General features: G+C 35.5%; 1 protein-coding gene across 2 annotated transcripts in view; it reads right to left on the bottom strand.

The window, feature by feature from the left end:
* Nucleotides 1-11,314, bottom strand: part of LOC106941429 (sortilin-related receptor-like) — a 60,572-nt gene extending 49,258 nt beyond the window's left edge. For both annotated transcript variants that reach the window (XM_015024470.1, XM_015024472.1), the window contains exons 1-2: nt 11,196-11,314; nt 1,706-1,840 (exon numbers count right to left, since the gene is read on the bottom strand). In XM_015024470.1, the coding sequence (XP_014879956.1) occupies nt 1,706-1,840; nt 11,196-11,285 (225 nt within the window). In that variant the 5' untranslated portion in view covers nt 11,286-11,314. The remainder of the gene's footprint in view (nt 1-1,705; nt 1,841-11,195) is intronic.
* Between the last annotated feature and the right edge of the window lie 341 nt (nt 11,315-11,655).

The raw sequence follows: 11,655 nt of genomic DNA, 5'->3' as shown, positions 1-11,655 counted from the left end.
TAAAGCCGATAATTAAAATGAGGTCAATGGTTTAATTCATTGTGCGATTAATTAATTTATCATTTATCGCGACAGGGCTAGTTGTTCCTCTTTAATCCTGGTAGAAAGTCAGACGGTGTGATGGTGTTGATGTGTTCCATTTGGACAGAGTCAGATTCCTGGTACACACACCATTTCTATTTATTAAAAATAGAAAAATCAACAAGGATGTTCACGCCACCTTACCTCAGATGGGATTTTGTTTGTTTTTTATTTATTTTGTTTTGTTTCCATCCCTATTTTGCCATCATTTTTGTCAAAAGTGTTACTGCCATCTTGTGTTTTTTTGATAACTTATAATGTGAAATGTATATAGCTGTAAGAGAAAGAAGAATGATTGAATACTAGTTCTAGTTCTATTTATTGTTAAAAAAATAAATAGAAACTAAGTAAAACAAAAAAACAGAAAAGCAAGAAATCCAATTTACATAAATATAAATACACTGCTCAAAAAAATAAAGGGAACACTCAAATAACACATCCTAGATCTGAATGAATGAAATATTCTAATTGAATACTTTGTTCTGTACAAAGTTGAATGTGCTGACAACAAAATCACACAAAAATCATCAATGGAAATCAAATTTATTAACCAATGGAGGCCTGGATTTGGAGCCACACACAAAATTAAAGTGAAATGTTCCCTTTATTTTTTTGAGCAATATATTAACTGCCGTAGTCACAAAGAAAAAAAAACTGATAATCTTTGAGATGTTTCTATAACTTAAATGAAGTTCAGCTGTGTCTAGTTCAGTTGATTGGGCTTGATTTGAAAAGGCACACACTTGTTTCCATGAGGTCTCACAGGTGACAGCAGGTCATAGGTCAAACACCAAAAATGAGATCAAAGAAACTGTCTGTAGACAGGATTATATTAAGTCACAAATCTGTGGAAGGATCCAAAAATCACCATATGGAGGTCCAGGAGGGGCTGAGCCAGAGTCCAGACTTGAATCTGACTGACCTACTCTGGAGAGATCTAAACATGACTGACAGACGTCTCCATCCAACCTAATGGAGAAGAACTGCAGAGAAGAGTGGATGTAACTGCCTAAAGACAGGTGAGCTAACCTGGAGACTGCAACTGTTAGCCAAGGTCGATCAACAAAGTATTAGGGTAACACTGTAAATACTTAAATAAATATGGTTTCTTAAGTTTTCTATTTGCAACGAGAACATTTCCACATGGTGATAATGGAGAATCATAATTTTGAATAAAATTTTGAATAAAGAGGATAATTTTATACAATTTGGAATAAGGATTCAATATAAGATAGAGGGGGAAAGTAAATACTTCCCAGATGCATTTGTATTTGAGCTTTTGAGATACTAATCAGTTTCTCCTAGTTCTAAAACAATACCTTGTTACCATGGTTATTCATCATACCAGCTGTTAGAAAGTAGAAAATTAGGAGCAAAAATCCTTGCATGTATCAGAACGTGCATTATGTGCCATCAGAACATGCCGTACTGATGACACATAATGCACTTTGAACTGCATTGTTGCTGAAAAAGTGCAGGAAAAAAAGTGCAAGAAAACTTCTTCACACAAACACACACGTGCACCCCTGGTAACTCTGATGCACATGAAATGCTGCATAACATGCAGCAAAATGTTTGTTGTGAATATATCAGCCACAGTAGAAGGAGAAAGTTAGCGACTCACCCTGCGGTTGTCTACAGGGCTGTGGTAGAACTGAGAGATGACCTGCTTACTGCCGTTCTTGGCCTTCGCTTCAGAGAGCTGGAAGTTGGCCGACACCGGTATGAAAGTTGTCCCATAGTTGTACGAAACATAGACCTGAAGAGGAACATGGGGATCAGGATTTTAAGGCCCATTCCAAAGCCTCGCTGTGTGCAACTTTTGAACAATGATTCCCTTTTTCTATAGTTACTACAGCAAGTTTGGCTAATGACCATTTCATCTATTGTCCCTTTTAACGCTGGCTCTACTTTAGCAGCCCTGGTCTACTCGACCCAGCCTGGCTCAGCTCCACTTTGAAGTAATCCCATTTCCACAGACCTGGTGTTCTAACTATCCGCGCTACCCAGGGGGTAAATCCCATCTCATTATTGGAGGGGACCTTTAACAGGAAAATTTCTTAAGAGCAATTTTGCGGGGGTCGGCGAAGTTCCATTGAAATGTAACGTAAAATGTGGTTTAAAAAGTTTTTAAACTACATTCAAGCTGCAGGACCAAAAATGACTAGTAATGCACATCAAACATGTTTTATTCTCAGCAGAGAAGTAAAACTAAAATTCAAATGTTGTTTAGATACGAGTTTTGTTCAGTCTGACTGATCTAATCTCTGCTCCACCTTTACAAAAATGTAAGGTTCTTAATGCAAAAGCTTTAATGAATAACTTCTCTTAATAAAATTCCTCATAAACATTGATTTACTGAAATGACTCCCAATACAAGTTATGACCTATTTAAATTATGTTATTATGTTGCTTTATTTTTAAGCCTTTTTTAGTTTTGTCATGTCCTGGGTGAGTGAGAACAAATAAGTAGATAGAAATGAATATCTGGGGAGTATTATAATTTAAACGCAACACTTAAAGCACAAGAGTTTATATAGAAAAATATTCAGATTTTATTTTGTGATTTTAAAGGCTCTATGCTGAAGACGATGAGAAATAAAGGCAGCTTTCTGTTTTTGATATGTTCTCAGCTCCCACAAACTCTTCTAATTAGCTAAAACTTAAAGAATAAATATGAATGAGATGTTTGCTACCTTTAACAAAAAAGCTTAAGTCTATGAAAGCAGTGTAGCAGTTTTGCTAATAAGGCAGCTTATCATAATTCAGTCAAAGTAATGAAATAACAAAATGGAGTCTGATTTTTATTGTTAATGTGTTTCTTCCCACTGAGCAATGAAAGTAAATAAAATGTTTACATGTCTATTGCTGTACGTATTTACTTACTGGAGGGGGTTTTATTTGTGATGCAAAACTACAGCTAACAGCTAGCTCCTCACTTCAGCAGCTGTGACCAGCCTGTGCCATTTGGAGCCTGCTGTTGCTCCTCCTACACCTTGGACTGAACCCATTGTTCTAATGATGGTGGGGGAGAGGGAGCTAAAAATTAATTTTTATTTTGTTCTGAGATAAATGGGAGATTTATTTCGTTTTTTGTTTCTTTTGCCTTTTCATATTAATTTTATTTAAATGCTAACATTTCTTCAATTATTTTCTTATGGGGAGACAATTCTAGACTTTTCCAAGTCTGGACTCCCCCAACCCCCCCGGGATTTACGTCTATGTACCCAATGCGATCTACCTTGTGGTAATGTCAGCTTCCGGGGGATATGGCGGACAAGGTAGTCATGTGTCTCTGAGGTCCCCACTCCAAGTTAATTAATGAAGTAAACTACTAGTAAATATCTGAAATATCAGTACTCAGCTTGAAGTACGAAGAAAAGCAACGCATGGAAAAAAAGAACGAAAGGTACGTCCCAGGAAGAAATGAACACTGAAGCTATTTTGAGCGCTATAAGTTCCTTAGGAGTTAGGACAGAAAGTCCCGCTTAGTTTCATCGAAGGCAAATGCATCCTGGATATTTCTTCAGCTGAGAACTGAGATACAGCAGAAATTAGCATTTAATGGTGGACAGTTCTGTTAAAGGGACCTCTACCTCAAGTTTTTTTCACTCTCCTAAACCGTTTGTACGTGTTCATGTGTTCTATTTTTCAGATAAAAACCAATTTTTCTTCTGTTTCTTTTAACACAAGGGGACTAAAAGACTCACTTAAACGGAAAGCAGTTTTTTTTTTTTTTGTTTTGTAAAGGACAACAAGCACACTGCACCTTTTTAAAGGAAACTCATTCTGATGCATCTGATGTGAAGTTCTGGTCGCAGCAATGGAGAGATAAAATTCTCTTAAGTCATGGGACAAATTGATCGGCTGGAGTCGCCATCTGCTTTTTCAGATGTCTGTCTAAGATTCTGAGTGAAAAAGCAGATGAAGATGGACATTGGGTAGTCTGTATTTTGGAAGTTGATAATGTTCCGATAATTTTGTTAAACATTTATGGATATAATAATGATCAATACAATAGAAATCTGTTACATCAAATAACAATGGTTATTGCGGAGCTCACTGCTAATTTTCTTACGGATCATATCATAGTTGGAGGGGATTTCAATTTAGCTCCAGATGAATGGATGGATAGATGACCTTCACTGCTGGTAAAAGAAACTCTAAATAATATTCCTAAAGAATATTATTTATCTGCTGAAGTCCTTGAGTGTCTTAAAGAAACAGTGATAGCAAACTGTCCTTTAAGTGATCACTGCATTATCAATTTAAAACTACAAAAAACTAAATAGAAGTTATAAACCTAATAATAATTACTGGAAATTTAATTCAAAGCTTCTTACAAACTTAGAGTTTTGTCAATTTATTAAGGAACTTATTCTAAATATATCAAATGACAATTCTATTGAAACACAAATTCTTAAGTGGGAATACTTGAAATATAGTACTAGAAAGTATTCAATTAAGCTTGGTCAAGATTTAAACAGAAAAATAAAAGCAGAAGAGACAATGGTGATTAAAGATCTTATGTCACTTTACAGAAAATTGAGTTGGAGTGATGAGGATAAAGAAACAATAAATAAATTGCAATCTAAATTAGATGAGATATACATAAATAGGCCAAAAGGTGCTTATGTAAGGTCCAGAGCCAGGTGGATCAAAGAAGGAGAAAAGAATAGTGCTTTCTTTTGTAACTTAGAAAAACATAGACAGGAATATAATGCATTTAATAGTCTTATGAGTGATGGAGTGGATCATAAGAGAATAACAGAAGACTAAGAGAACAGAAGTAGTATTTAATTTCTATAGTAATCTTTATAAATCTTCACATACAGAACAAATTACTTAATCGTTTTTTTGATAAAGTAAGAAATCTGATTCCTGTTATTGATGAAAACTTTAAGGAAATCTGTGATGAAGAGCTAAGAATCTCCTAATTTGATATTACTATAAGAAATATGGCGTCTGACCGCGCCCCCGGGCCAGACAGACTTACAGCTAACTTTTATAAACATTTCTGGGAGGATTTAAAACCTCTGCTGTTCCAGGCTGTAGCAGAATGTGTTGGAAGGAAGGAACTCATGGAAACTATGAAACAAGGTGTAATTAAACTAATCCAAAAACCTGGTAAAGATAAGAAAAAAATTAAATAATTTAAGGCCTATCACGCTGTTGAACACAGACTACAAGATCCTAACAAAAGTTCTGGCAACGAGGTTAAAAACTGGCTTACCCAAAATAATTAGTCAAACTCAATCCGGCTTTCTAAAAGGCAGATCCATCCGTAACAACACCTGCCTGGTTCTGGACTTATTGATTATAGTCACTTAATAAGAGATGATGGTTTTATGTTGCCTTTAGATTTCCACAAAGCATTTGATTCTGTGGAACATCAATTTATTGTTAACATGTTGAGACATTTTGGATTTGGAAATAGTTTTCTTAATATGATTACCATGTTAAACAGCAATATTAACAGCTGTGTGTCTCTGCCACAGGGCACATGCCCCAGATTCAAAGTAGAAAGAGAAATCATTATGAGGAAATTGTCAAGACAATCGATTTTGAAATTATGAATGGCACATTAAAAATTAGATGGCTTAATCTCTTTTAAAAAACGGTGATATTATTTGGTTTGTTGTTCCGTTGTTCATATTTCAAAAAGTTGTAGGTATTGAGTTATTGAAATGTGATTTTGAATTATCTAAACTCCCCCTACAACTCTCTTCTTTCCATCAACATGTTTTGTTACAGTGGAAGTTGATGTTCAAGCACAATTTCAGACCCCATTATGTCCCACTGTGGAACAACAGAGCCATTCTATGTGGTAGAAAATCTATATTTATGAAAGATTGGTGGAATAAACAAATCTGGTCAATTACTCATTTACTGGATGTAAATGGTGAAATTCTCAGTTTGGAGGAATTTAACAGGAAGAACTAAACTGATTGTTCACTAACAAATTATAAGAAAGTACTACATAGTATCCCTAATATCCTCATTTTGTCATTTAAAAACAATTTGTCTAGTTTCTCTATTCCAAGACTCCATACGATTCAAATTGAGTATGTGGACATTAGAGATAATAAATGCAGCAACAAGTTTTTGAATCAGTATTCAATGATTAACATGTACCCAGGAAGAACAAAAAGCACAGTTCTCTTACAAAATTTTAACAAATCTATGGTAGTCAAAATTAGGACAAATTATTTGAAATTCCCAATTCCTCCTAAATATAAAGAGTTACATTTTAAAATAATAACATATATTCTTCAAATGAGTTCTTAAGATAGATTTAATTGGAAAGTTAAGAATTGTGGTTTTTGTACAACTCAATTGGAAACAACTAAACATTTGTTTTATGAATGTAAAGAAGTATTAAACTTATAGGATCAACTTCGTAGCTTTCTGTCTTCTAAAACAAACATGGATTTTGTTTCTTTACAAAACATTCAGTTCGGCTTATCCATTAAAGAAAAATATCTGGAATTTTTAGTCAATATTCTAATTATTATAACAAAATATTATATCCATAAATATCACTATGCAAAATGCTCCCTCTCAATCACTGCTCTCAAAAACGAACTTTGAAAGATGTTTGAAAAAGATGCAGAATTTAAACCCAGTAAAATTGTATGAGTTAATGGAAGATTTTCCCCCGAACACGTCTCTTATTAATTTAATTTAACTTATTTTATTTTATTATTTTTTATTATTTCTTTTGATTTATTATGTATTTTTTCAATAATTTTTGTCTTTTCTTTGAGTCTTTGTAACCAATTGTGATTTGTAAACAATAGGAGTTGTGATATTTAGTTTTTGTAATGTTTGTTATTGATGTGTTGTGAGTTTGTTATTCTTGTATATTCAATAATTTTTTTTTAAACCTTGTGGTAATGCGCTTCTGCGCATTGATATTATGTCACTTGCTCCTTACTCAGCAGATTTCTTATCCATACGTCCTACCTTTGGAGGTTTCCAAAGGTAGGACGTCTGTTCTATTTTGTCGAAGATTACAGTACACTTTGTTTAATTTATTTTATACCTGGCTTTCATTAATCTGCTGTATTACTTCATGTTTTAAATTTACATGACAGGCAGCTTGTAAACATATTTGTAAATGGCTTTAGTTTGCCATCTGCAATGTTGTTACCAGGGGTGAAAGTAAGCCATCATGGTCGGGTACTGCGTGTCACTAAAAGATTTAGCACGGGTACACAGTACTGGCAAGAAAGGGGAGCGGCTGTCTGCAGTACAGAATCAGTCACTCGTGTCTAGTTAGTTATAAAAAAGTTAATGAGTAATAGTAGAAATTTACATTTACATAGACTTTACGACGATGTACATATGCCTATTTATCAGATTTTGGGAGTTTTTCCATCACATGCTACATAATAGTAGCCCTTGATGACCACATGGAGACATAGCAGCATGGCAAATTCTGTGGGAGGAGACCATCCTCATTAACAAATTCTAAAAAAAAAAAAAAAAAAAAAAAAAAAAAAAGTAAAGATTATTTTAAGATACTTAGGCTACTATTGACAGCATAATTCTGCATAATTATTAGAATCTGCCAACAGATTATAATAACCTTACGCATATCAATACCATCTACCATTGCATAAGCAATGAACAGTCTATAGCACAGTTAACAAATAGCTTTTTTCACTTCATATTGTTTCTGAACTGTTCGTGTTATGCTAGAGCCTCAATTCTCTACCTTTTGCCCCCCTCGGAGTTTGAGGCTTTCGTCAACTGCCAGCCTTTAAAAGGTCATCCGCTATGTTTAATGTCGTAGCGGAGGACTGCTACGACATTGTTTGTTACAAAATATCTTAAGTAAAAGCAAAGAGAGATGAATTAATTGCGTTTCATGTAATTCTGCTCAATTTCAACAACAGATCACAGCTTGAGAATATCGTTATGATTAGAGATTTTATTTGGGTTGCATGAGAGCGCTTGCGCGTTTATCTCCTGTCGTGAAAACTGGCATAAGGTGGTGAGATCTCTCCAGGTACACGCAGAAAACGGAGCAAAGGCCTGAGAAATAACAGTAATCTTGCATAGTGATTTAATGATGATTAAAAGATGAATAAAAATACATACATATGTAACGATTGGAATGGTCTGTAATGTCTGTAATGTATGTTTGAAATATAGATTCTGTATTCTTGATCTGTAGTAACAGTAACAACTCGATTGTTGTATGTTGATTATTGATGATTAGAAATGGTAACAACTTGAGTTACAGAATAGATAAGTGATGGAGAATCATACTGAGAGTTATGAGTTGATAAAATGACAAATTGATTATGTTTAATAATAAATTACAGAAATGAGATGACTGAGGATTTGAGATCGTGAGAAATGAAGGCAGGTTCTGTTCTCAAACTGTGTCGCAATTAGTACACTGAGCTAGGCGAGGGCGCAGGGAAGGCTCAAAAAAGGGAAATACCGAAGAGGGTTGCTGCAATGAGTCACGAAAGAGATGATGATTGGGAAAGATTGGGGCTTTTCCACAGGCTCATCGGAACATTTCAGGAGTCACGTAGACCTCTCCCACACACAACCATGGGCTGAGAGGGTATAAAAACCAGCAGACAGGGGAAGGAACTGTTCTTTGTCCGCGGCGCTGAAGAAGAGCCAACAAGAGGACGCAGATTGAAGACCAGCAGAGCACCGCACCTTGGAACCAAGGGGAAGTTGAAACTTCACGCCGCTAAGAAGGGACAAGATCCATCTGCCCCCAGCCCTGGTTCCTGATTCGACCAACACCTCTGCCTCAACCCAACGATCTCTACCCAACTGCAGCAGACTTGGAGAAAAGACAAAGGTCATTGATTGACGAAGATTCTGTGCGTTTGAAGGACGACGGACAGTTCTGCTTTGGTTCTATTCTGAAAGGGGACTTTGCCACGTCAGGACAGAGACTCTGACCAAGGACATCTGAAGATTTCTGCTGCCGGGATCAATTGCCATCTGGTGTGAGTTGAACTGCCCCCCAAAAGCCTCGCTTAGTTAAACTAGTGACACAGGATAGGGATAGAAATGAAGATAGGTTATAATTGATTTAAGTTGAATTTATTGTCTTACTGCCAATTTGTAATCTCTGAAAGTTAATCTCCTTGTCATTTATCCCTGCTAAAGCTTGCTTAATAAATTACATACTAAAAATTCCAATGAAACTTGTGGACATTGAGATTAATTGAGTCATTTGACCATTGCAGTTTCCCCTGATTACAGTAAAATTAGCATACATGATTCTAGAGATGTGGTGGCTTCGTACTTTCCTTTGGTGAGTGAGAAAATAATGACCCTGGGACTTAATTCTAAGTCACTAAATCTAATCTAGCCGTAAACAAGTGCCGTTATTTTAGGAAAAGAGCTACCGTTAACAGGAGTGGTTGTTGAAGCTATGCAGCTGTGAGGGCTACTCAGCTGACTGTTTCTCAACTGAAAAGGGTCGTAACTTCTGGATTGTAGGTAGTTAGAGCTAGACGAGTCTTTTCCGTCACCAGTTTAAATAGAATATCTCTTGTAAACCAACTCTGGGGTAAGACCCGGGTTTCAGAGATTTTCCGGACCTGTTAGACAGAGAACTGGTCAGTAGTCAGTCGAATGAGTGGTGAGATAAGGGCAGGGTATTGCGTAATAACAAACACTCCAAAACACAGTGGTTGCCAAGGGGATTCGTGCGTTTGACTTAATGAACTGGGTCATTTGCAAAGGTGGTGCGCTGATTTTAAAAACCTCCACTTACATCGAGACAGGACAAACAATAAATCACTTACCCTCTACAGACCTTTAAATAAAAACCGTGAAAACGACTAAGCTGTAAAAATTTTCAAATTAAATCAAAACTTGACCAGCATGCAGAGAAAAATAATGTCTTTATTCAAAGAAAAGACAGGGAAACCGGAGATTAAAAGATACCCCACAAATGGGGTGCTGTGGTGGCGCAGGGGCAAAGCACAACCCATGTATTGAGGCCTTAGTCCTCATGCCGGTTCGATTTTGCCGCATGTCTTCCCCCCCTCTCATCACCCTCCTTCCTGTCAAACCTACTTTCAAATAAAGGCCACTAGAGCCAACAAAACCTTAAAAAAAAAAAAAAAAGATACCCCACAAAGTCAAAAAAAAAACAGCTAAAGAAGATTTTGAGCAATCCGAGTCAGGATGAGGAGGCGCCATGTCAGGAAGATGAAGTGGAAGCTACAGGGTCTTCAGAACAAACAGATCATGATGCTAGAAGCTATTAGAGAAAAATACTAAATTTTGACAAAAGAAATTGCCAAAAATTTTAAAATTGGTTAAAATGGAGTAAAAATGAGTGTGCCTCATCTCTCCTGATTAGTAGAATAATTTCAAAGTGATTTTGGGTCGATAGGTCACATGACCTAGAAGCTATTGACAAAATATACAAAATTTTGACTAAAAAAATTGCCAAAAATTTAAAAAGGAGTTAAAATTGAATATAAATGAGTGTGCCTCATCTACACAGAATAGTAGAAGAATTTCCCACTGGTTTTGAGTCAATACGTCACATGACTTGGAAGCTATTGAAGAAAAACACTAAAATTTAACTAAAAAAATAGCTAAAATAAAAAAAATCAGCTAAAATGGAAAAAAAAAATCTGTGCCTCATCAATCCAGACTATTTGAATAATTTCAAAGTGATTTTGAGTCGATAGATCACATGACCCAGAAGCTATTGTCAAAAAATACTAAATTCTGACTAAAAAAAATAGCTAAAAAATAAAAAAAGAGTTAAAATTGAATATAAATGAGTGTTCCTAATCTCTCCTGACTTGTAGAACAATGTCACACTAATTGAGGGTCAATAGGTCACATGACCTCGAAGCTATTGATGAAAAATACTAAATTTGGACTAAAAAAATTGCTAAAAAAATAAATAAGATTTTGGTAAAACAAACTTAAAACAATAATTGAGCATCAATGGAAAATTAAATAAATATTTAGAAGGGATGATGAAAAATTTACTACCTTTAGTTACTTCTTGCTACCTTTTACTGGCCGTTAAATTAAATGAGCTCAAACCTTTTACTACCGTGCGGAAACCCTGTAAAATAGTACTGTGCTGTATGAGTACTTACAGAACTGGTTTTGGGCCCGGTGGCTGCTGTGCTGTCTCGGGCTAGGGCTACAATGACGTTGCTCTTCTCACCAGCCCAGTGGACCACCATCTGATTATGAGAGTCATTCAAGTTGGCCTGCAAGACACAAATAAGAAATAAAAACAAGAATCAGATATGAATTTAAGAAACTCTAATATATTTAATACTATGCCTTAAGAGACTAAAAACAATTTTACTGAAGTAAATTGTGGTGTGTGGATCACTAAAAGGGGGTCCTAATTACCTAAGCTAAACCAAACATTATTACAAACACAGGCTGAGTATTTGTAATACAGGCTGTAGAATGTGAGCTGTACAATGTTGTTCCAGGTTCCTTAATTTCTGCTCTAATTGTTAGCTTCAGTCTGACTCCACCATTATCTGTGTATTTATAAGCCAAGTTAGCCTTCACTGTTTTTACAAGTAAACAGAGGAATAA

The sequence above is a fragment of the Poecilia latipinna genome, unplaced genomic scaffold (assembly GCF_001443285.1).
Source record: "Poecilia latipinna isolate Pla-1442-1.1 unplaced genomic scaffold, P_latipinna-1.0 Scaffold3667, whole genome shotgun sequence".
Taxonomy (NCBI): Eukaryota; Metazoa; Chordata; class Actinopteri; order Cyprinodontiformes; family Poeciliidae; genus Poecilia; species Poecilia latipinna.
The sequence above is the reverse complement of the archived record's forward strand: the minus strand, read 5'-3'. Positions and strand labels throughout refer to the sequence as shown.